Genomic DNA, 24,705 nt, shown 5'->3' on the forward strand with positions numbered 1-24,705 from the left:
AATATTAGAATTATAAGATTATATTAATATTTAATTATATTAATTATTATATTATTATATATATAATAAATATAATTATATCAATACAATATAATATATAATATTATTATAAAATAATGATTGTAATAATTATAGTATCATATTATAATTATAACATCATATTATTTAAAATAATTATAATATTATTATAATATCATATTATATGATAAAATAATAATATTGTAGTTATTTATATAATTATGATATTATTTGTTACAATATTACTATTATTTTATTTTATTATTATGTTATATTACGAGTCTGAATTTTAGATTTGGAGGATTGTAAATTTTAAATTTCATTAAGAGAATTATGGGTATTATTAAAGTTTCATTAATTGTACTATGTTGACTCCCGTACAATATAAAAGCTAAAGTTGCCTTTGCACTGCTTTTAATTTTTGTTGTAGATTCTTCAAAAATTCTTGAGAAAGCACTTTTGAGAAGATTTATCAAACACTAAAATCAACTTCTGCTACAAGCAGAAGCTGATTTTGGGAGCTAAAAGTAATACCAAACTAAGCCTTAGATATAACTAATTGGGGATGAAGTATTAAACTCCATGTATGCATATATATATATATATAGTATTTTGTGCAAGTATATATGAATTTTCAATAATTACGTTCTCATAAGCATTAAATATAGTAATTTAATGACGTGACGTAATAAGAATCTAGTCTTATTAATTGTCATAAATTTTTTGCTCCAACTTAAGTCTGGTTTCAGCAAGATTATTGTAGTGCTTTGTGGCCAAAATCTCATAATTGGTTACTTCTTTCTCCTTTGTAAGACGAGCAACTTCTTCCTCGAGTGACTTATTAAGTTTGCATACCATGAGCCACTTGTTGTACATCTTCTTGTATACCTCTTGTATCTTGCTGAGACTCAAGTCTTCATCATCGCTTTCAACATCAAAATCAGTCTTGAAATCTTTATCATTAGGACCTCCGCCAAATTCTATTGCAGATGTTGTTGCAAAAGACTCTGCAGCAACATTAGAATTCAATAACTTGTAACTCCGGAGTTCAATACTTACAATAAAAGCCACATAATTGTTGGTATTCTCTTCATTATCTTGACTCCCATCTGATCATCATCACTCCATGTTGACGTCATGGCCACCTTGTTATTCTTTTTTAGAGTGTTTACACACTCAGCTTGTATGTGACTGAAACCTTCACACTCTTGACATTGAATTCTTCTATTTCTTTTCTTTCCTTCAATTTGTTGTGATGAAGAGGACTTCCTTTTTTGGGAATTATTGTTTTTTGAATTTTCAGAAAATTTTCCCTTTTTGTTTATCTTTTTCAAAAGTTTATTGAAAGTCTTCATTAGAACAGCAAGGGATTTATTTAGGTCCTCAACGTCATCATACCCATCTCTCTTTGTAGAGTTTTCCATATCTGCTTAGAGCGTTATGCCTTGATTCTTCTTTGGATTCTTGAAATTCATCTCAAAGGTTTTAGAGATTACCTATGAGTTCATCAAGTCTTACCTTCACCACATTTTTTGCTTCTTTAATGGCTGCTACCTCGTAGGCAAAGCGTGCAGGAAGTGACCTTAGTGTCTTCTTCACCAACTTAGCATCTTGGTATTTTTCTCCGATAGCAAAAGCTTCACTGGCAATGTCACAAAACTTTGAGTTAAAGTCAGCAATGCATTCATTCTCCTCCATATGCAAACGCTCAAAGCAAGTTGTTAGAATTTGCAATTTCGAAGCCTGCACAACATTTGTGCCTTCATGTGCCGTCTAGAGAATAACCTATGCCTCATTTGTCGTTTCACAAGTGGAAATCAATTTAAATTAATTAATATCCACTGCATTGAAAATAGCGTTTAAGGCTTTGGAAATGGTCTTAACCTCGTCATCCTTCATTGTAGGATGTGTCCAACCTGTTAAAACAGATCACCACGCCTTCTCGTCGATAACCTTGATGAAGGCTTTCATGCAAGCCTTCCAGTAGGGATAGTTGACACCTTCAAGATTTGGTGGTTTCATCACCGAGCCTCCTTCTCTCATAATATCCATCCTGCAAAACAACCAGTACACCCAAGACCTCACCAAAATCATGTTAGTGACCCTCTTTGATACTATATGTTGGTATCGGTTTGTCTTTTTATTAAGTTTCGTTATTAAATTGATTAAGTAAATATGTAAGAAATTTGAAATAATAAAAAGAGATAGGAGAAATGGTATCACATTCGGTAACCACCTACTCCGTGGGGCCACGCCCAGATGTTTGAACAATCCACTAAGTAAACAACGTTATAACTCAAATGGACTTATTCAACCCTAGACTCGCTCTCTAAGTACGATGCCTATGACCTTGCAACTACCCAATGAACTTGCTCAGCAAACTCCCTCGACTTCACGTTGAAATCCCTTCAACTCTTAGTTTTCTCCCGAAAACCTAAATTCCTTCTCCCGAAGAAATAAAAATACAAATGTTTACAAAATGATTTGACTCTCTGAAATTCTGAGGCTCTTAAGGCGTGCTAAGACCTTTGTGAAACTTCAATTAAATAGTCAAACATGACAGTTATAAGCAACTTTAATGCGGTCCACGACTCACAGTCTGCTACAGACTTTGTTGCAACAAATACTGCAACCGAACTGTCAAATCTGAGGCAAAGTCAACTTTCTGCATAATCCGAATATCTCCTCCATAAATGCAGTATATTTCTTGCAGATCACGAACCTGGATAGAATAATACCTCAAAACAGAAACAACTTTCCCAATCAAATTTCAACTTTCCAACAATGCACATAAGTTGACATTTTCCAAATCAATCAAATACAACTAATTTGACACAGTTTCCCAATCATGTTTGCTGCATAATCTAAGTAGATGTTTGTTTCTTGTATTCGTCTTTGATTATAAATCATGATTCATGATTTTCTACAGTATTTTTCTCTAACAAAAAACACATGTGAAACGAGAATGATTCTGAATCCATGAACCAAACGTCCACTAAGTTTCCTTATTGCTTTCAATTAGCCACAAAGTTTCCAAAACAGACTCTCAATTAAATCATCAATAGGAATTCGAAATCCTCGTATCAAGCAAAAAGGAAACAATCAAAAATCCTCCCAACGGAAACCTGCAGCAAAACTCAAAACAAAACATTCCCCAAATAATGTCCTTGTTGTCAATCATCCCTCAATCAGATCACCATCAAATCTCGCTCAAAATAATGCCAACATAAAAAATTAATCAAAGCTGAATAAGGCAAATATCAAGACCAAAATCCCAACAGTTAGTCTCACTCCACATGTTATAAAATGATAAAAACCCTTATCATGGTTTTGGACGGTTTGCTAAATACACTGAATCGTTTCGCCAATGCTTTCAAACAGTAGTATATTAATTACTACAAATTAAACTAAAGTGTCATTGTCAATATCTATATCAAGCCAAATGCCTACTGGGATAAGACATTGCCACGTGATCAACAGAGCTGTTCGATTAACGTAAGCTATTAACCAATTCTTATGTCAATTGCCTAGAGTCAATTCATAAATCTTAGTTTAAACATTTCTACAACTACCATACATTACTATATCAATATGTACAATATGCTTAATTGCTTCCAACCTCATCTCATTTCCAGCTATATACTAACATATATTATTGTTGTCTTTGTTCCCAACATGCAAATGATAAATATAGGATAAAAAATTTTAATAAATTCTGGAGCACTGATCAATTAGTCAAAGTAGTAGAAAGCTCCATTGTTTTCTCCACAACATATTCATAAGTGGTTCAAAAAAAACAAAAGAAGAAAAAAACCCAGTACGACTATGTATAATTGTGATTTCATCATTTCGAAATAGTAGATCAATGCAATATTAATGCATGTTATGTTAATGACGATAAGGTTTATTTTCAATTTTACGATTAAACTATACTTATTAATCTTTACTTTTATTACTTCTCCACAATCAATATACCATGCCTCTGACTGCTTATTCGTATACTACATAATGTAACTTTAATCAAATTCAATTATTGAATATTCAAATGACGTTAATTAAATTGTACTTGGATGATAATTTTAAATTTTTCATTACAATTTTTTCATGAAGTAACAAATGACGTTAGGTATAAAACAAGAGTACTAATAAATACAGAATAAAACTTTAAAGAAATTTCATTAGCAAATAATGTAGTTTTCGAAGAACCATTTTGCTTCAAGTTGTTCTGTTTGATCAAAACATACTCGCATCCAAAATTTAGGCACAAATAATTATCTATCATAAAAACCTAGAAAGTTCGGCTTGTAATTCTTCGATGCTATATTATGGGCTAAAACAATTTCGCCAAAATTTTCTGCGACCAACTAATCAGGTCTTATAAGTTGATACTTTTATCGAACAAACCTGTTATTTGGTCTCCAAAAAATATCGTTAAAATTTCTTTTGTATTCAAATCATTTTAATTCCAAATAGTGACATTTTGTTTCTAAAGTTTGTTCCCATAAAATGTTATTTAGCAACCAAATATAATTTAGGTCGTAAAATGTTTTCAGTGCCAACTAAGTTTCTTCCCGTACAATATGTCGCCGACGAATTGGTCATTAAGGTTATGGTAGCATTTCAACTTATGGCGACCACACTTTGGCTGCAAAATGATCTTTTGGGCGGCCAACTATTTTGGATCATGAAACTTTTAGTCGCAGAATGTCAAATTGATTGTATTGGTTATTATTATTTATAATTTTTAAGTTGGTTCGGAATATAGATAGCGATCACATGTGTTTATACTCTCTATAAATAGGGTCGCATTAATTAGATTTATTTTTAATATAAAAGGTTGATTAATAAAGAACTGTTCCATAAGCTGTTAATGAAAAGTTTGGTGTGCATATTCATTTCTTAATTTCTTTTTTTTCGTTTAATTAAAACGCCCAAGGATGAAATGGGATTCAGTTCCTAGATAGAAAAGAACACATCAAAATTGTTGAGAAAAAGTACATGTGAAGTTGTCCTACAGAAAGATCCAATACCTAATAGGTTAACCTTTTAGGTTAAGTTGGGCTCCTAAAGTGTGTTGGGCCAGTTTCACATGTGGAGTCTCCCTAACAAGTGGTATCAGAGCCGATGGTTCGTATGATCAGTCAAGCGATCACACTCGGTTACAATTCTCACACATTGCCTCCAGTGGAGAGTTTGTGTTCCCGCAGATGTGCGGATGGTGGAGCATTTGGTGCATGGTTTCGGCTCTCTTTCCCATGCTTGAGTTGACTCTCGTTTGGAATGTGATGCTTGGATGTGCTGGCTACTTGAAACTTTAATTCGAGGGGGAGATTGTTGAGAAAAGTACATGTGTGTGTTGTCCCACATAGAAAGTGGATGAGAATGTTAAGTGGTTTATATACACAGAAGGACTCAAGACCTAATAGGTTAACCTTTTAGGTCAAGTTGAGCTCCTAAAATGTGTTGGGCCAGTTTCGCATGTAGAGTCTCCCTAACAAAAATATCTGATACCTTTCCATTACCAATAGAAAAGCTTAATATCTTAAAAAGTTGCACTTTAAGATACTTGCGAGACTAGCTACTATCAATTTATATTTTTATTATTCGGAATTTTAGAAGAACTTTCCACTCTTACAAAAACTAGGTTAACTTTTGAAAACTCCAAAAGTTAAAACACAGGTTACGTGCATATCAATGTAGGCAATATAGAGGAAAGTAAAAGATATAATTAATATTATATAATAAAGAATGGAAAAATATTTGAATGTGATCAAAATGTGTATGCATCTCATCTAAGTATGATATGATATTGATTTGTCTTTTATTATTCATGATTTAACCTATATGTATTTTTGATACTTGTTATACGTGGAACCCATCATATGGATATTGGTATAGAATTTACAATCTCAACAATACTAGTAGATGAAAAGACGCAATATTCCTTTTTAAGAAATGAGTAATCCGTATATATCTAATAATTATCATTCGTTAGTCACTTGTTCACTACTTCAACTTCCTTCTAACATAAAATAATCATCAAATTAGTATCTTTTAGAAAACTTGAAACATCCACTCCACTTAGCATAACATATTAGTCCTAATTAGTTAATAGATAAATGCAAAGAGAATGAATTAAGTTAATTCACTGATAAAATTAATTATGAGCTAAAATACAGCTAGATTAATTCACCAATTAACTAAGTCCAGCCTTGTTTCCACCTCCTATAATCACCATCATTTTCCACTTAAGGGGCTTTTTGGTCATCTACCAAAAATAGAAATTTAATAAGTGTCGTTCGTTTGCATGCTAAATTTAAACTTATCTCTAGAAGCTAACTAACTAAGCCTGCAATTATTAGATTCTTTCTCTCATGAAATCATCTCTCTCAACGGCAAACAGTTGACTCATTCTTCATTTGTCCACTAGCACTAATTCTCTGCAACAGAAAATTAAGATCAACGGTGAAGATCGCTTTATCACCGATCGATAGATCATGGAAAAGTTTGATCAAATCAAGTGGGGTACTTCCGATGATCAGATCAGCGGGTCAGGCCAGGTAAGGTCCTACACTTGTAACTTTTGCAAGCGTGGATTCTCAAATGCTCAGGCTCTTGGTGGTCACATGAACATCCACAGAAGAGACAGGGCAAGAATCAGGCAATTCTCCGAAGAAAACAATAACCAGGTTTCCCAGGAAACAAACACCAATATTAATCCCCCCCTTGATATTAATGATGATCCTAACACTAATTTGCATGATGAGAAAAGTAGTACGTCGTTTGAGTTGGAAAGGTTGAGTGAACAACAAAGTGGTTTGAACATTAATAACAAAAATCCTTATTCTATGGTGAGAGATCATGATCAATTATATCATGATCAGCAGGCCATGGCTAGCCATAGAGGCAAAGTTTTTGGTGGTGAAGAAGTAGTTCAACAGATTCCATTTTTTGTGGAGGAATCGTCGGAGAAGACGCCGGAGAAGACGACCGAGGAATTGGATCTCGAGCTCCGGTTAGGACGGGAACGTCAAGATGCGTCGACAAAGCACTTGAGTACAAGGGAATTCTTTTGAGTTTCGTCGTCAATTCGACGGATATCGCTGGTTAGTTGGGATTTATGATGAAGACGGGTGATCTTTTCTTAGTTGCCTCTTCTTCAACATTTTCATTTCTTTTTAAATGATTATATTAATTTTCTTTTATTTCATTAAAATATAAAAGCAAAATCTAAAGATTGTACTTGGCACATATATTGGTTGTAATTGTTTTTTATACGTACATTAATATTGTTTGTAATTTTTGTTTCTATGTATGGCATATATATATATGGATTTATACGTATTATAATTTTTTTTTTTGTTTTGCTTTCAACTGAGAATTTAAATAACATTGTTGCTCATTGTAACTGATGGCATATGTCGTCATATGTCGTCATTGTTTTTAGCTTATAATGCTTATTGTTTTGGGAAACTTGTGAAGAGCGAAGATAATACCAAATGTTGTGTATCGTTCAACACACATCCTATAACTAAGTCGTTAATTTCTAAGAAAAAGAGACAGGGAGATTCTGTACATACACTTAAAATGTCATTCTTTTTTTTTTCATTTTAATTTCTCCTTGGTGGAATTAAAGCATGAAAAAAGAATGAGAAATCTGTATTGGCCGAAATAAGGATAATTATTTTCATAATGCCCTATGAATTACGAATCGTTTTAAAATACCACCTAATTGTTTAAAATATTTAAGTAGAGAATCACTTGAAATTTCTCCTTTTGTCCACTTCTGTTTATATCTTAATGGATTTACTAACGTCGGCATGCCATCAATGGGTAGCTGCCAATTGACTCAGAACGGCCCGATTAGTAAAAGCACTAAAAAGATATTCAATTTGCCCACTGAAAATTTTTTCCTCACCGCCTGTAACAGCCATAGTTGGAGATTCAGACCCAAATTGCATTTTCGGATAAAATAAGGTGAAATTGATCATTTGATATTGAGCTTAAATCACCTAAAATAAGGCGAAGAAAAAGGGGTGGACCGGTGTTTGTACCGTCAGTGAGAAGCCACGTCAGCAAATCCATAAGGGACTACATAGATAGAATTGGACGGATGATGTATTTTAATTGAATTTCTGTTAATCGAGGTGTCTTGAACGGTTTTAAACAAGATCATTTTGAAAACGGTCTAATCAAAGGCCATTAAGGAAAATAATCCTTAAAGTAATAAATGATGAGTTTGGAATCATGATCACAAATTCATATATGATTAGGGCTCGTTTAGTTCGCTGATTCGAGTTTTTAATTCGAGTTGAGATGTGATTTTATGTGAGAATTTTTTATTATAGCAAAAAAGTTAGATGTGATTGTTTGTGAGAGCTTTTTACTGTAGCAAAACTCGAATTCTAAACTCGAATCAGCGACATGAACGAGGCCTAATATGTTTATATATAGAGAATTTGGTTTGAAGTGTTGTAATGAATATTTGCTACTGAAGCTTCAGAGAATGGTGAAATATTGTACGAAAATCTAAGACACGTATCGTAATGCTCGTGCTTCATTGGTGCCTGATAGCTAAAGTGATCTGTTTGGGTTCATAATAGTTTTCTTTTAGATTTGTGAGGTTTAAATATCATTAGCTGCGTTTGCTTTACAAAAAGTAATAGAACAACAAAATATTCTGTTAGGTCCGTTTTTTGGTCGGTGTCACAAAGAGTGTTGCAACACTAGTTGTAACACTGATGACAGATACGTTGAAATTAAACCGGCAAAAACACGACAGAGAATTGAAAACGTGCAGAAATAGAAAATAATGCAGGGGAAAAACTAAAGAACACCAAAGATGATATCGCAGTTCGGTGCGCACACCTACTCTGCGGGGGCATGCCCAGACAATGAACAATCCACTAAGTTCAAAGGATTACAAACACTAATCGGACTTATACACCCAAAGACTCCCTCCTTGACGTTGTCGCTGCCGTGTCGAATCTCCTTAATGGCCTTGTCCAGCGAGCACCACTCGTCTTCAAAACTGCAAGGCGAAATCCCTTTGGCTGGCAGTGCACTTTCTCCCGAAAGCTTCTAATTCTTCTTCCGAAGGACGATCTTCAATCAATACATTAAGGCTCACTCTCACATAGACTTTTTCTGAATATTTTTTCTATACAAACTATGCCCCAAATGTCACCTTTAATTTCTAAAAGCTCAAAGACATAAAAAACAATTTATCTTCCTCCCGATGCACACCCCTTCACGTACACACATGCAATATATATAATCATAGCACCAATCCAGATTTTTCTGTTTTCAGCCCTGTGTCACCACCCACTACACGTTCTGCCATCGCACTCTTATTCAACCTGCCTCAAGTCTGGAAAATAATCAGCCATCAATACCAATCAGTCCACCCCTTGATTTTCTGCTAATTCATTCACCGAAAGTCCACCTCTTGATTTTTTTCAGCAATCAAATCATTTGATTTTTAGCCCATAAACATGACAACAAGACTTTCCTTAAGAGGTCTACCAATTTACAATGCTAGCCAATCTTACAATCAATTTGCCAAAAATAAGCCAACACAAAATGCACTAACAATCTCCCCCTTTGGCTATTTTTGGCAAAACTAACATTGTTAACAAAAGGAACCTATTACAAGATAAAAGATAAAATCGTTGAATTAAGAGCTCTCCCCCTTTTTGACAAAATACAACCAAAGTTAAAAATAATACTAATAGAAAAACCTTTTAGAAGCTGGTGTCACATAAAGTGTTGTAACACCAGATGGAACACTCGGTATAACACTTTCCTGCAAATCACATTCCAATTCATTGATTTCTGGAACTTGCTCCCCATGAGTCCTCTATGAGTCTTACTTCTCCTGAATATAATATTCTTCCATGCATATTGCTTGTATCATCTATCAAAAGCTTGGAGTGACCATTACCACAATACTCAGTGCTAGTAGTACATGTTTTAAAAGAATTATAAGTCTCATGACACCTTTAATTTCTAAAAGCTCAAAGACATAAAAAATAATTTATCTTCCTCCCGAGGCACACCCCTTCACGTACACACATGCAATATATATATAATCATAGCACCAATCCAGATTTTTCTATTTTCAGCCCTGTGTCACCACCCACTACACGTTCTGTCATTGCACTCTTATTCAACTGCCTCAAGTCTGAAAAATAATCAGCCATCAATACCAATCAGTCCACCCCTTGATTTTCTGCCAATTCATTCACCGAAAGTCCACCCCTTGATTTTTTCAGCAATCAAATCCTTTGATTTTCAGCCCGTAAACATGACAACAAGACTTTTCTTAAGAGGTCTACCAATTTACAATACCAACCAATCTTACAATCAATTTATCAAAAATAAGCCAACACAAAATGCACTTAACATATTCAATTATACCATACTCGTTTATTGCTTTTATTTGAACTTCTAAACGCTAATGTATTTTCTTGTTATGTTACGAACAATATGGCAAAAAATTAGTCTTGGAATAAGCCTTAACGAGTTGTAGATTAGTTAATATAGAAAATATATATGAGCAAGAATTTTACTCTCAGTATTAATCACCCCTGGATATAAATATATATATATATGATATTTGATTATGAATATCCATTTATATATTTAGCCCAATAACCCAGAGGCCTTGCGAGATTGTCAAGGAGCGAATTCAAAGCAAGGGAATCGAACTCAGCGTTTACTAGCTGCAACGTATGTTGGAGGCCCAATTACAACAAAACTAGAATGCAGATCATAATTTGCCTTCATATAGATCCAGCCGATTCAATGAAGCATAATTATCGCTAATTAGATGTGATTATTTTTAAAAAAAATTTATTATAACAAAAATTTAAATCGGTGAAATGAATGGAGTCTATATTGATACCTATTATCATATAAAAGCATCTCATCATTAGCAAAATTATAAAAATAGACAACTTATACAGTGTCAGGGATTTGTTATTGGCACGTGGAGTAATGAAAGATATTCAAGAAATTCAAAAACCAAATTGTGTTGTCCTGTGTTGCAAAGATTGTTGTTTGCAACCAAACCGCAAGTATACAGTGCCAAGTTTTAATAGTAAAGTACTGAAAAAATGTTCATATGTCCTCAGGATTAATGTAATCAAATTAATTCTTACTCATTATTGTGATTGAATAATTTTAATTTTATCTAGAAAATCGAATTAATTATGAGTATAAATATTAAAACAAAAATTAATACTAAGAAACTAAAACAAATTTGAAATTGCAATTGAAGAATAAAAAAATGTATAAAAAGTTAAGTGGTTCGATTTCATTTAGCCGCCAACCTTGAGCAATTTATTACTAATTAATTTTCCCACTTTAATCTAATTCAACTCCCTAGTGCCGAGTGAATATTCCTAAAATTTGATTTCAATGTCTCTATTAAAAATTAAGAAAATAAGAAATAATTACATTCAATGGTTCTTCTCAAATAGACTTCAAAGGATTATAAGCCTCCTAAACTTTATAAAATTCTAGGTTGTGTTATCATGATGTTAAATCTAAAATCTCCTCTCCTACTGTTGGATTCAAAATACCAAATCATCCAATTAATGGCCAGTCAATTGAGATGCATTAAGATCAAAATAATACAAATAAACCATAAAAAACCTCTTAAAATAAATTGAAGATTCAAGACATAGTATCAAGCATAGGCTGCATGATCTCTTCTAGATAAAGTAAATTAGTTCATTATAAAAATAAAGAAAAATAAAACCTTGTCTTTGAACATAATGAAAGGAAAAAGAGAAAAACTGATTTGTACTGGAATTCTTCTCCTTTTCTTGCACTTTCAAATTACTCTCCAAAGTTTGCACCAAGCTCGCATATTTTAAAAAACTCGAAATACTATTTTGTTTCCCATTTTTTCACGCTGGCACTGCGGCTTCCCCTTTCCCTGTCAAGTCTGGACAACTCTATGGCGTATTCCAGAGGTAATGCATGTATTTGGATGATCTTTATGCTGAGGGAAAGCGTTTTTTCGTAGATGCAAACTCTGGCTTCTTATTTGGGGCTCTTGAATTTCCTGAATCTGTCTTTTGGCAGCTTTCCCTGCAGAGTTCATGTTTTTTGAGATATGGACTGGCTTTGGTTAAATTTGGAACCTTCCCAAAATTCCGAAACGGAAGATTTCTTGAAAAATTCTCAAAATATTCTTCATAACAGTCGACACCTCTACTCTACTGAGCAGACACAATTAACTCCATGTTGTTGTCATTCTTAGCTAATATTGAATTTAGGTCATCTTCTAAATGTCTTGAGCTGCTGAATCCTTCTAAAAGGTCTTCTTTGATTGATAGGCCTCAAGTCTAGTCGACTTGAGTTGACGCGTGTACAGTGAAGATTGAGTGACGCAGTCTGACACTAACAATACACAGCATATACATCGAAGAATCAGAAATTAACATTGAAGCACAAATACCAAATCAACTAATCGGCAAAACACAAAGTATTAGAATCTCACAATGGCTGGAGATGTTGGCATGATCCACTTAATAAGATGAAGGCAATCCTCCCTAACAAGCCGGTTTTGTTAGGTTGAGTTAGGCCTAATATCCTTTGATTTCCATAAAATGGTATCAAAAAAGGCCCAGTTTTACAATGTTGGGTCCCCCAATATCAACTTATTCGCAGCAGTTTGGCATGGTCTACGCTGTTCGTGAGGGGGCGTATTAGAATCTCACATTGGCTGGAGATATTGGCATGATCCACTTAATAAGGTGAAGGCAATCATCCCCTAACAAGCCGGTTTGTTAGGTTGAGTTAGGCCTAATATCCTTTGATTTCTATAAAACAAAGTCATGGTAATCAAAACAAATCGAAAATCGGAATATAACAAGCATAATCAAAAGCATAAAATACTTTTTATTAATGCTTTTCATCTTTAAGAAAACCGTTTCTCTTCTTAGAAGGTCGGATGTAAAAAAATATGGGTGTATATAAGTGTATTCGTGGAATTATATGAGAGTTTAAAATTCAAAAAATAAAATAATTTAAATTTTAAAAATTTTGGGTACTTTAATAAAAATTTAGGGTGTCATTATAATTTTCTTATAATATTTTAGTATGCGTTATGAAATATGACAAAATAGTGCTTCCTCTTAATGAATTTTAAAGGTGATTCCATTATCTAATTCGATTCTTAACCACGAAAAATAATGTAATTGAAACTCTTGAATTTTTTTTTTTTTTGCTTGAAATAATTTTAAGCACTCGATATAGTTTGTTGGATAAATAAATTGCACGTTATCTTCATAAAAGTAAAACAAAAAATAGTTTTCGACATTTTGCTTTTCGGCGACGGCTGGGGAAGGATTTCCAAGTTGATATTGTTACATATACAAATTTCGTACTTTATCAGAAATTTTCGATTAAATTTATAAATAACAATAAATTAAAAGGGGTAAAAACTACAATCGTTTGTATGCACTATGAAAAATATAATATTCAACACGTGCCCCGTCATCTATTTTAATAATGTTCTCATGAAACCTCCAAAATTGTCATTAATTGCAAAATAATCCAGCATATTATCCAAAAGTCCAATGCCTTTATGTTGCATTAAAACTTAAGAGAAAATTCTTTAAAATACTATTTAGGATGATAAAAGATATTATTTATATCACTTTACTTAAAAACAAATAATTATCATTCAATTAATAAGGAGAAAATAAAAAAGCACAATAACACTCAATTATTTAAAATGACATAAATAAACAAACCATATAAAGGGCTTAAACAACTTGTATTCAAGAACAAAACTCCAAAACTAATTATTGATGGCTACAACTTACTTAAATATTTGATATATAGCTCAAAAATGATAAAAGATCTATTCTTAAAAAAAAGATTAAAAATTATGAAGCAGATATTAAACCGCGTTTGACTTTCAAATGCCTGATGTTCCTGAGTCATCACGTCTAACTTTTTCCAACATGCTCTCTCATCTCATTTTCCCCCTTTTCCCTGTAAAATATACATGATTACAGTCTCGCAAAAGTTTCTAAATTAGAGAAGTACTAATTTTGTTAACTGCAGAAGTCATGATCTTCAGACCCAAGAAATCAAATCCTTGAAATTTCTAGTATTTCCCACAATCAACGACAACTTTATCAAATCAACCCTTGCCATTCCATCTCTCTTCTCCTCTTCTTCGCTTTCGAAGACCAATCCATTTGCTTTCGCCAATACGACGTTGTGGCGGCAAATAATTACCCCAACGCTCAAAAAAGGTCGTCATTAATTCCAACGTCGTTGAAAATGGCACCGAAGAAAAGACGAATATATCGGCTCCGCCAAGTCATGGAGCGACCGCAGGCGGTACTCCGAGCTCTGGTGGAAGCCCAACGTCACGAGCGGATTTGTCTGGCTCGACGAGAAGCCCTTGTCATCGGAAACGCCGACGTCGCCACCCTACCGATACTCGGCGGATATGTCGAGGTTCAAGTACTCGTGATCGTACGGATCCCGGTCGGCAGTTCGCTTGGCGAGGATCGTGAAGGAAAGTGGTTGGAGAATGTGAGGTGGTTTGTGATGGCTGATGATAATACGGTGTTCTTTATTGATAATTTGGCCACGGTTTTGGGGAAATATGATCATAATCAGATGTACTATATTGGTGAAAATTTCGGAGAGAGTTGAGCAAGCTTTGGTACATTCTTATGCTATGGCTTTTGGTGGTGCTGGGTTCGCCATTAGTTATCCTTTGGCTGCTGAGCTCGTTAGGGTTTTGGATGGGTGTATTGATCAGAAAATTCAAGGCTGTTTGTGTGAATTGGTGTGCCCCTAACCAAGGAGCTTGGTTTCCACCAGGTTATAAGTTTTTTTGTCCCTTCTCAAAGTTTTTTTTTTTTTTTTCATTCGATCAAATATATATAAAAACTATATATTGTTCTTAAAAAAAATAAAAAATAAAAAAAGGAAACTCCAAGGGTATATATAATTCCTTTCAAGATATGAAAGAATTAGCCATGAGTGATTCCATTGAAAACAGAAAAAAAAAAAAAAAAGTGTTAATGCGTTCAAATCCCTTTAATTCCCCTTGTAAGATGTATCATTTTTGCAAATAAATGACACGTATAACCAACTAATTGAAATGACGTAACTTATATAACATGTACACTGAGTCAGATTGGCATTACTCTATGTACGACAAAATATTGTTTGAATCATATATATATATATATATATATATGTATATATATATATAGTGGTACAAGCAATCTATATGAGAATGTTAGCAAATTTGTGAACTTTATATTTGTAGGTTTTGATTTGTTAAATTTGAATTGCAATTACAGCTTGATATTCGAGGAAACCCATATGGGCTACTTGTAGCGCACCTAGTGGCTCCACTGGTCTCACTCCACCACCTACACTATCTGGAACTCTTGTTCCCAACCCTGACTCGTATTGACTCCCTCAATAAGTTAAAGAGTGCCCACCATATGGATCCGGGTCGGACCCTCCAACACAGTTTTCACTATGACTTACGGCGGAATTAGTCTGTCTCGGTGTCCTCTGGCTACAATGTGCAATTGTACCCGTCTCTGATGACAGCAAAGAAGCTCGACACTGCATTGAAACCTGCACCTTTTTACATTGACACCCGGTCCTTTGGCCCCGACCCGTGTGAGAAACCGATTGTGTATATCTTGGATCAGGTTTGTGAGTATCGGTGCGGATCAAATCTTGACCACTTACAAAAGGTACATGGACAATACGGAAAATAAATGTGAGAGGGTTAACTATGCTTCCGCGCTGACCATTCAGTCTTTCAATGTTTCAGCTGCCCTTTTCAACAACGAATTATGGACTAAGGTAAACATAAATACTTAATAAATAAATAATGATTATAATAAATACTAATATTGTGTAATATATATATATATATATATAGGTTGATAACTAAGGTAATAACTAGCTTGGACGTAATACAGTGGAAAGATGAATGTTGACAATTCAGTCAAAATAATATACATATATCTCTGTCAATTGTGTGAAAATGAATGTTGACAATTCAGTCAACTACAGTGGCTAACACGTTTGGAAAAATTGATTTGAATGACTTTTATGACTAGGCACCACGTAGACAATGCTGCGAGATCATCAGTGGCCCGCGAGAAGTTGACAACGTGGTACAGCTTGAAATTAGAGGCTGCAATCCCTTTGAGAGTGTGACTCCTCCTTAGAATTTGATATTCTCACTGCTGGTGAAGAATTCTTGTGAATACATTGACACTTTTATTTTTATTTTTTTGAGGGAAATATACATTTTGACAAATTCAGTAAGAATTCTTGTAATTTTTCTTTTATCTTGATAAAGTTGGTAGTTCATTATATATAGGATAGAGTTTGCATAACGTTACAGGCCTTAATTCAGATAGATGTCTTTGCTTTCTTAAGGAGAAAAAAGACAAATACTTCTTAAAATTCATAGATCTTGTATTTTTATCTATTACACTGGATTTATAACATTTAGTCAAAGAATTATCATTGACACAACTTAAGTCATAACTTGAGTTGTATACGTGAGATAAAAATACTATAGCAAAACAGTTAAATTTGAATTTATGTGAGAAAATACTGTAGCAATATGACTTGAGTCATGAAATAAACAAGGCCGAATTAATCAAAAAGTTATTAATCAAGAGTAAACGGTAAAAATCTTAAAATAATACACTTAAAAGGTTAATTTACTAATTTTTTTTCTTCTTTTCATTCTTAATCATCGCGTTTCATAGACAAGAAGAAAGGGAAAATAAATTGTTATTATTCAAAGAAAACGAGAACTACCTGTGCGGCAGAGGATGAAGCCTAAGTTGGCTTTTTTTTTTTTTTTTTGTTAAATCGCATCTGTTTTTTTTTTTTTTTTTTTTTTTGTTTTTACTTTTATAACACAAATAAAAATAAAGATAAAGTGCGAGTTAATATTTACTTTTATATGGAGAATCTTTAACTTCATCTTCTTTAAATTAAATCAAATTTGAATTAGTAAATATCTTCTATTTGGATTTAAACTTAAATATGACATACTTGAATAATTTATTGATTCTTTTAAAATAATTATCTCAAAGTAAATAATACCACATTCCTTGATGATTAATTAAATTACATGTATGTTTTAAAATCTATAAACTATAATTATCCCACTCTAGAATAATTATTAATTAAATTAATTCATGGAAAATGACCTCGTTTACGCGTCTGTAGTCCAAGAAGGGATTATTTGCTCCAAATTCCTTCTCAGAAACCATGAGAAATGGGTGCAAAACTTTTACAATCTCGAAATTTAGAGACAAACATAAACTTTAAAAATTGTTATTTATATCTCACAAAATCTGCAGATAATCTCTGATTCAAAACCAGAATATATTATGAGATAAACACAATCTGATTTAAACTTTAAACTCAAATTCATCTTCAAAACAAAATTCATATTAAAAAGCAATAAGTAAATAAATAATTTTGATATAAAGTTTCCAACAAAAACACTCAAGAATAAAATTCCTTACTGATCCTGCTTTTCCACAATGTTGTTACCGTTTTGTGAAAGGTTGCTTCTTTTCTAATTTAGATTTCTTGGTTTGTCATTGGATGACTTCGCGAATATAATGTGATTTGTTTCCTCTGTCGTTTTATCGTTTTCCAGATGTCACTATATTTGTAAATATAATTAAAAAAAAAAACTATTTGTAAATAACAGTTTCACAGGACCTTCCATCCATGGACGGTCTTCCGAACGAAAGAGTGGATATCAGAATAGAGAGAAGGTTGAACGCGTAATGAAACTATGTACTTTGTAGCATTTGTTGTATTAAATTTATATAAAAAAAAAATACATATAACTTGTGAGCATGGTAGGTTGGAATATTTGTTTTGCTTAAAAAAAAAAAAAATTGGGATGGAGGATTTGAGCTCTAAACTTCATAGTGAAGTCACATATAATCATGTTTTATCTAAATAAATTGCCGCAATTTCTATTTTAGAATTGAAAATTCTAGAGAGAGAGAGAGAGAATATCTATTTTTTTTTTCTTTTTTTTCTATTCATGAACACCAATATCTATAATCTCATCCATTGATTAACCCGTAGAGCGCAAATAGTAGTATTGAGTCTATTTATTATCGACTGAGATTAAATTATACTATATTTTTACCCGTTATTTTATTTATTCTCTTGTATTTAATTTACTTTATTTTATGGTGGGGGCAACATTCAAATCAAGAGCTAGATGGAGGGAATAATTTAACGTATTCAACCAAAACAGAAAATGCTAAAATGACAGTATTTGCGGAGAGAAAGAATCATCTACAAGTAACCTCTTCCTTTTCTATTTGTTGTCTTGTAAGTTTGGTCAAAGTCCTTATCGAAAACTTAGGATCTCGATAGAAGCACAGAAATTCCGTTCCAACTACAACATTTTCTCGGTCGAAGTCTCCTAAGATTTTTTTTATTTTATTTTATTACGCAATCTACTAGATTCTCTCAATGTGAAAAGAAAAAAAAATTACATATATATTTATATATAACAGATATTAAGTGACACGGTTATGACTTTGACAGCCTTGACTTTCGCTAATACTCTCCCAACAGAAAAAAAAAAAAAACAAACAAACAAACAAAAAACTAGAAAGCAAAATATACGTCTTCAAGTTGATTTTGACTTAAATGGATGGAGAAAACTTTAAGCGTTGAGTAATATTTGAAATCCTGTAAACTTGTTGGATTTAATTTCTTTCCATTCATACTTCGCTTTCTTCAAAAGCTTGTGTCCCCACACTGTTCCAAGACCGAGACCAAGTAGACCAAGACTAAAACTAAGACCATCTTAAAATATTGGAGCTTATGATTACTACACTAAGACCATCTCACTCCCTCATGCCTCCCGCGTTATCATCATGCTCGTGATAAGGACAATATTATGATTTAGTGCCCGTTTAATTCGCCGATTCCAGTTTTTAATTCAAGTTGAAATGTGATTTTATGTGATAATTTTTTACTGTAGTAAAAGAGTATGCGACTATTTCTGAAAATTTTTACTATAGCAAAACTCAAATTTTAAACTCAAATCGGTCAAATGAATGGATTCTTAATCTACGAACTAACAGTTTTTATCGCGGGTTTAGACCATAGTATTTTCTTTTACAAAAACGATTTAAAGTTCTACTCAAAATGTTGGGGTTTTGATGTACAGCTCAAAACCATGAAATGTATTATTCATTAAGTTACAAAACACAGATAATAAACCAGGGGGAAAAAAAAAAAAAAACACCGTTTCAAGCTATATAGTTAGACTTGTATGTATATCTACAAGAAATGAAACCATATTTTATAAAATAAAACAATCGAGCCTTTCGTCAAAGATATCTATTCGGTTCATACTATAACACCCAAAAAAAATTATTAATTAATTCAGACAATCCTCGTACGTATACGTTAATTACTATTACGTGACTTGACCGACAGCATAAATAATACTATATCAGAAGTATATTATTCACACCCAGTGCGATCGATATTATTTGACAATCATTAATCATATCTATTATGTATGTGTGTGTCTATATATATATATAATGCACGTATAGAATTATAATATTTGTTTTCTCTGTCCTACAAATGCCGTATTTACATGATAGAATTGGTTACTTTTCAACGATTTGTTCGTATCCGTTTTTTCTTTTAAACTTCCCGTTATTTTTCTTCCTCCGTCGTAATCCAAAAACAGTCCCAACGCGTCTAGCTCGATGAACAATCTCCGAAATGTCCATACGGCCAAACTACCTTCATATACCCCATTATATCATTCTCCAACCAAAAACCAAAATTGAACTCTCTCCACAAAACATTAATATTCTCTCCAAAACGGCAATAATCTTCGCCGGCGAGGGACCTCCATGGCGTGGCTCACCACCGCCGGCAATTCACTCTACAACATTCTCTTTCAGTATGACAAGAAAGTAAAGACCACGACCACGATCTCGACGAGCTCGGCACCACTTGGAATCCTATGTTTCGAGGCCGCGAAAATGATGTCACGTCTCGTATCTCTCTACCGATCCCTCTCCGACGACGAGTTTCGGAGCCTGAAGAACGAGGTTGTCAAGTCCAAAGGCGTGTCTTACTTGAATTCTTCCGACGAAGATCACCTCCTCCGCCTCGCATGCGCCGAGCTCCTCGAGGAGCTTGACCACGTCGCCGCCGCCGTCTCTCGCCTCGGTGCGAAGTGTTCCGACGCCGCCCGTGGACTCCTCCGGTTCGAACTCCTCTACGCCGATCTGAAACTAGGGCTAATTGATCCGAAGAAAATCGAATTTCGATCAAGAAATGTGCAGAGACTTGTGGAGAAGATGGAGAGATTGGTCTCCGTTACAGCGAATCTTTACTCGGTGTCGGAATCGCTGGCGGAATTGGAGCATTCGGAGAAGAAAATCGACAAATGGAAGAAGAACGCCAATCCGAAGCAGTTTGGAAAGACGAACTTCGAGCTTTTTGATCAGAAAATCGCCTTCCTCAGGAAACAGGTCCAGAGCTACAAGGAAGCCTCTCTTTGGAGCCAGACGTACGACAAGAGCGTCGGTGGCGCGAATCGTTTGTGTCGTTTACGCCAGAATTTTTGTCGTTTTCGGACCATACTTTATATCTTCGATTTCAGGCATGCGTCGTTCTCCAACGGAGTATTGCCTTATCGAAGACCGGGACTTTTACGTGCAGAGAATTGAGCAGGCCTCAAAAACAAGCCCAATTGGGACGGACCGGGGCTTGGTCCGGATTCCACGGCGGAATCCTTTCTCTGACGGTTTTGATAGAATCTCCGGCTGTGAGAATCGGAAGAATGACGGGGTGTCCGGATTGGCTTCGCAATCGACGGTGGGAGGCTCGGCGTTGACGCTGCGGTACGCGAACGTGATCATATTAGCGGAGAGGTGTCTCTACGCGCCGGAGACGGTGAATGACGGCATGCGCGAGGAGTTGTACGAGATGCTTCCGGAGAATTTGAGGAGAACGGTAAGAGCGAAACTGAAGAAGCGATGGATGAGAAAGGAGGAGGAGGATGAGGGAGGGCGTAATGGCCACGCGCTGGCGGAGGGGTGGAGGGACGCGCTGGAGGAGATAATGACGTGGTTGGCGCCTATGGGCCACGACACGATGACGTGGCAAACGGAGAAGAACTTGGAGAGGCAGCAGTGTTATTATGACGGCGTGGGAAAGCCGTCGTCGTCGTCGGTGTTGTTGATGCAGACGTTGCATTTCTCGGACTTGGAGAAGACGGAAGCCGCCATTGTCGAGGTTTTGGTCGGGCTGAGTTGCGTCTTTCGGTACGAGAATCGGCGGCGTTCCGGAGATCATGAATCATCATCACATGATCATCTCCGAGAAGTTGGAGCTCGCTTTAAAACTAGGTCGTGACGGTTAATTCGTTTGAAGTTTTTTTTTTTTTTTTCTTAATGTTCTTTTCGAAGAATGTATATATACATTTTTTTAAAGGGTAATACAAAGGCGAAATATAAACACATTTGATGAGAGTGAGCTGATTCATTTTAGTCATGGGCAAAATAATTTCTGTTTGTAAAATTGTAAGGAAAGTCGCACAAAACTTCTCCGTGCTAAATTTTGTTATATCTGGTTCTAGAGGTTTTAGCTCCTATTGCCCGTCACATGCAGCTAAAGATGTCACGTAGGGGGCATTTGATATATAGTAATGAGTAAAAATTATATTACTAAGAAAGTGATAATATAATTTCTAAAAAACATATATTATTATGTTTAGTTACACATAAGAATTTAAAAAAAAATTTTTGAGAATATTATTTTATTGTGTTTAGTTAATCACAGTAATTTTTTTTATCTTCCTCTTCTCTCTCCACCATAAACTGCTCACCATCAAACCCAGATACAGAGCCTGCAAATAACGTTCATGGCCTTCTCCATCACCATTAAGCATCTATATGCCTCTTTCCAACAAACTTTCTCTCTCTAACTCCTCTGACTGCCTCCGATCCCCAACCATAGGCTGAACTCCTCTGGGTATTCGGTAACAGGCTATTGAATGAGCTCTTTTGCAGAAATGGGTATTCTCTTTGGTTCTCCCCCTCTCTCACTCCCCCAAAGCGCCGCTCTCTCTCTCTCTCTCTCTCTCTCTCTCTCTCTCTCTCTTCATTGGAGCGTTGTCGTTGGAAAGTTCAAAGAGTTGCGAGGCCGGCGAAGAGGCCGAGCCACCCCAGAACGGTGGCGATTTTTTGTGAAGCCTCGACTTCAACGCCGTTGAGCGTATGACAGAGCAACCACGATTGCGACGGAGATTCGTCCTCTGTCGAAGAAGAGATAAACAGATAGACAAAGAGAGAAAGAGTAGAGAGAGAGAGAGAGAGAGACAGAGAGCGCGATAGAGAGAGATTGACGAATAGAGAGAGTAGAAAGAGAGAGAGATTGGTGAAGATAGAGAGAGTAGAGGGTGGGGAGGTGGTGGCCGGCGGCAAGGTGGTGGTGGTGAGGGTGGGCTGTAATTTCAAGTATTTTGGTGATATTCCCATAAATATGAGATTCATTTGAGTAAAGATTACCCCAATTCCGAGTAAAGTGAATTTCATGATATTTACTTTTTTAGAAATGTACAAATTGAAACTTAGGAATGTGAGAAGATTTTTATTCATATCTAAAGATTATTGTATATTAAACGCCTTTATAGTATAATGAGATTCAGAAGAAATATAAAAAGTTACAAATAATTTCATCTTAGTATTCAAATTTTACTACAGTAAAAAATTTTCATAAACAGTTATATATAACTTTTTTACTATAATAAAAAATTCTCAAATAAAGTCACATCTTAATTCAAATTAACGAACTAAACGAGTCTAATATATGAATTGATCATTTCAAAAGAGAACTTGTGGTGATGGTCTTAATTATTTTTTTTCTTTTATATTAATATGGAAATTATTCCTAAAACGATATTTGCGTGAGATGACATAACCAAGTACCTTAACAATGACAGTAATAAACTAAAGAAAGTGAAAAAGAGAAGAGGATAAATAGACTTTTGAATAAAGATTTACGGATTAGGATTTGACTTAACCCCGTAGTCTAACTTCATGGTCCATTTAGTCAATGTTTTGGTGAAATCTTGGTCTTAATATTGGTTGGTTACTACGTTGTCCTTAATGGGCTTCTATGTACATATACTGTTATTTGGGCCAAACTTATGAACTAGGCTTTTTGGGCTTGTGGAGCAAGTTGTATAATAAGTAAAGGAAAATAGTAGAAAATAGGTCTATCAAAAACTTAAAAAAGTATATAGGTCAATTTTTAATTATAAAAATTAATATGTCATAATTTATTAAGTTATAGTTCATAATCAGATAAATTATGGACAAACTTGTTAAGTGATAGTTTATAGTCAGACAAGTTATGGACAATAACTTGTCAAGTTATAGTTCATAACCAGCCAAGTTATGGACAAAAATAGTAATTTGGCCAGATAAATTATGGACAAACTTGTTAAGTGATAGTTTATAGTCAGACAAGTTATGGACAATAACTTGTTAAGTTATAGTTCATAACCAGCCAAGTTATGGACAAAAATAGTAATTTGGCCTATTTATTAACTTATGTAAACTATTGGCCTATTAATTTTAATTTATCTCAAGTCTTGGCATATTTTCCTCTTTCTCCTTAAGTAAAAATTATGACTTTTTTTTAGTTGAATTAAAATATGGCTTAATTTTACAAATATCACTTATATAGCTGAGTTTTTGAATTATATTTTTCGGCACCCGAAACTACCCCATTAGGCTTCAGTTGATTTTGTACTTATATAGCTGATTTTTTATATTATATTTTTCGGCACCCAAAACTACCCCATTAGGCTTCAGTTGATTTTGTTGTGTTTTTCTTACTAACTTACATATCTTTCTCATAATTCAATTGCACCGAATTCATTTAGATTTTAAATTAACTATTGGCAAGTTAATACAATACTCTTTTTAAATTTTCCAAATTTAAATTAACAACCTAATTCATCTATAGGACATCACATGTGTATTGCCATTTATTTTTTACTCCTCGTAATCTTTTTTTTTAATGCATTGCCTCCCTAAAAAAACATATCACCGTCAAAATTCTTCATCGAGTGAATTGTCATTAAAATTATTCATATATTTTATATAATGATATAATCTGTACTTTAGTGAAATGCTCTAGCATTTGCAGAAGTGTTGTTTTTGTTTTAGTTTAAACACATAAGCGTTAAATGTTGTGCTGATGTTTATCTAAATTACTTCATGTAATGATATAATTTTATTTTAATGACACACTCTACCATTTGCAGTAGGTCGTTTTCTACCTATTCATAATCAAAATGGCATTTATATAATTAACTAAATGAAGGCTTTTATTACCAGTTTTTTAATGATGGTTTTGTTCAAAATTACTATATTGACATTCTATTTTAGAGAGAGAATAAAAATATCATATTTTGTTCTAGAGAGAATAAAAAATCATATTTTATTGAATTTTTGGTATCTTATAGTTCTACACAATCTAGATTGATAACATAGACAGAAGGGTATGGAAAACAGGAGAAGCAAACCAATAATTGAGGTCCAATATGGTCTTGGACTTCCCTTTCATTATTCA

The 24,705-nt window shown here is 34.0% G+C and overlaps 2 protein-coding genes and 1 pseudogene across 2 annotated transcripts; all 3 read left to right on the plus strand.

Moving 5' to 3' along the window:
• The first annotated feature begins 6,515 nt into the window (after positions 1–6,515).
• Positions 6,516–7,094, plus strand: LOC21400014 (transcriptional regulator TAC1). Its single transcript, XM_010090296.1, has one exon. It carries the CDS (start codon positions 6,516–6,518, stop codon positions 7,092–7,094), a length of 579 nt encoding a protein of 192 aa, XP_010088598.1.
• Positions 7,095–14,323: 7,229 nt separating this feature from the next.
• On the plus strand, positions 14,324–16,256 carry LOC21400017 (annotated as a pseudogene).
• A 3,708-nt stretch (positions 16,257–19,964) lies between these two features.
• On the plus strand, positions 19,965–21,477 carry LOC21400018. The gene is made up of 2 exons (XM_010090300.1): positions 19,965–20,658; positions 20,723–21,477. Exons 1-2 carry the CDS (start codon positions 19,965–19,967, stop codon positions 21,475–21,477), a joined length of 1,449 nt encoding a protein of 482 aa, XP_010088602.1.
• Positions 21,478–24,705: the final 3,228 nt, after the last annotated feature.

The sequence above is a fragment of the Morus notabilis genome, unplaced genomic scaffold (assembly GCF_000414095.1).
Source record: "Morus notabilis unplaced genomic scaffold, ASM41409v2 Scaffold177, whole genome shotgun sequence".
Taxonomy (NCBI): Eukaryota; Viridiplantae; Streptophyta; class Magnoliopsida; order Rosales; family Moraceae; genus Morus; species Morus notabilis.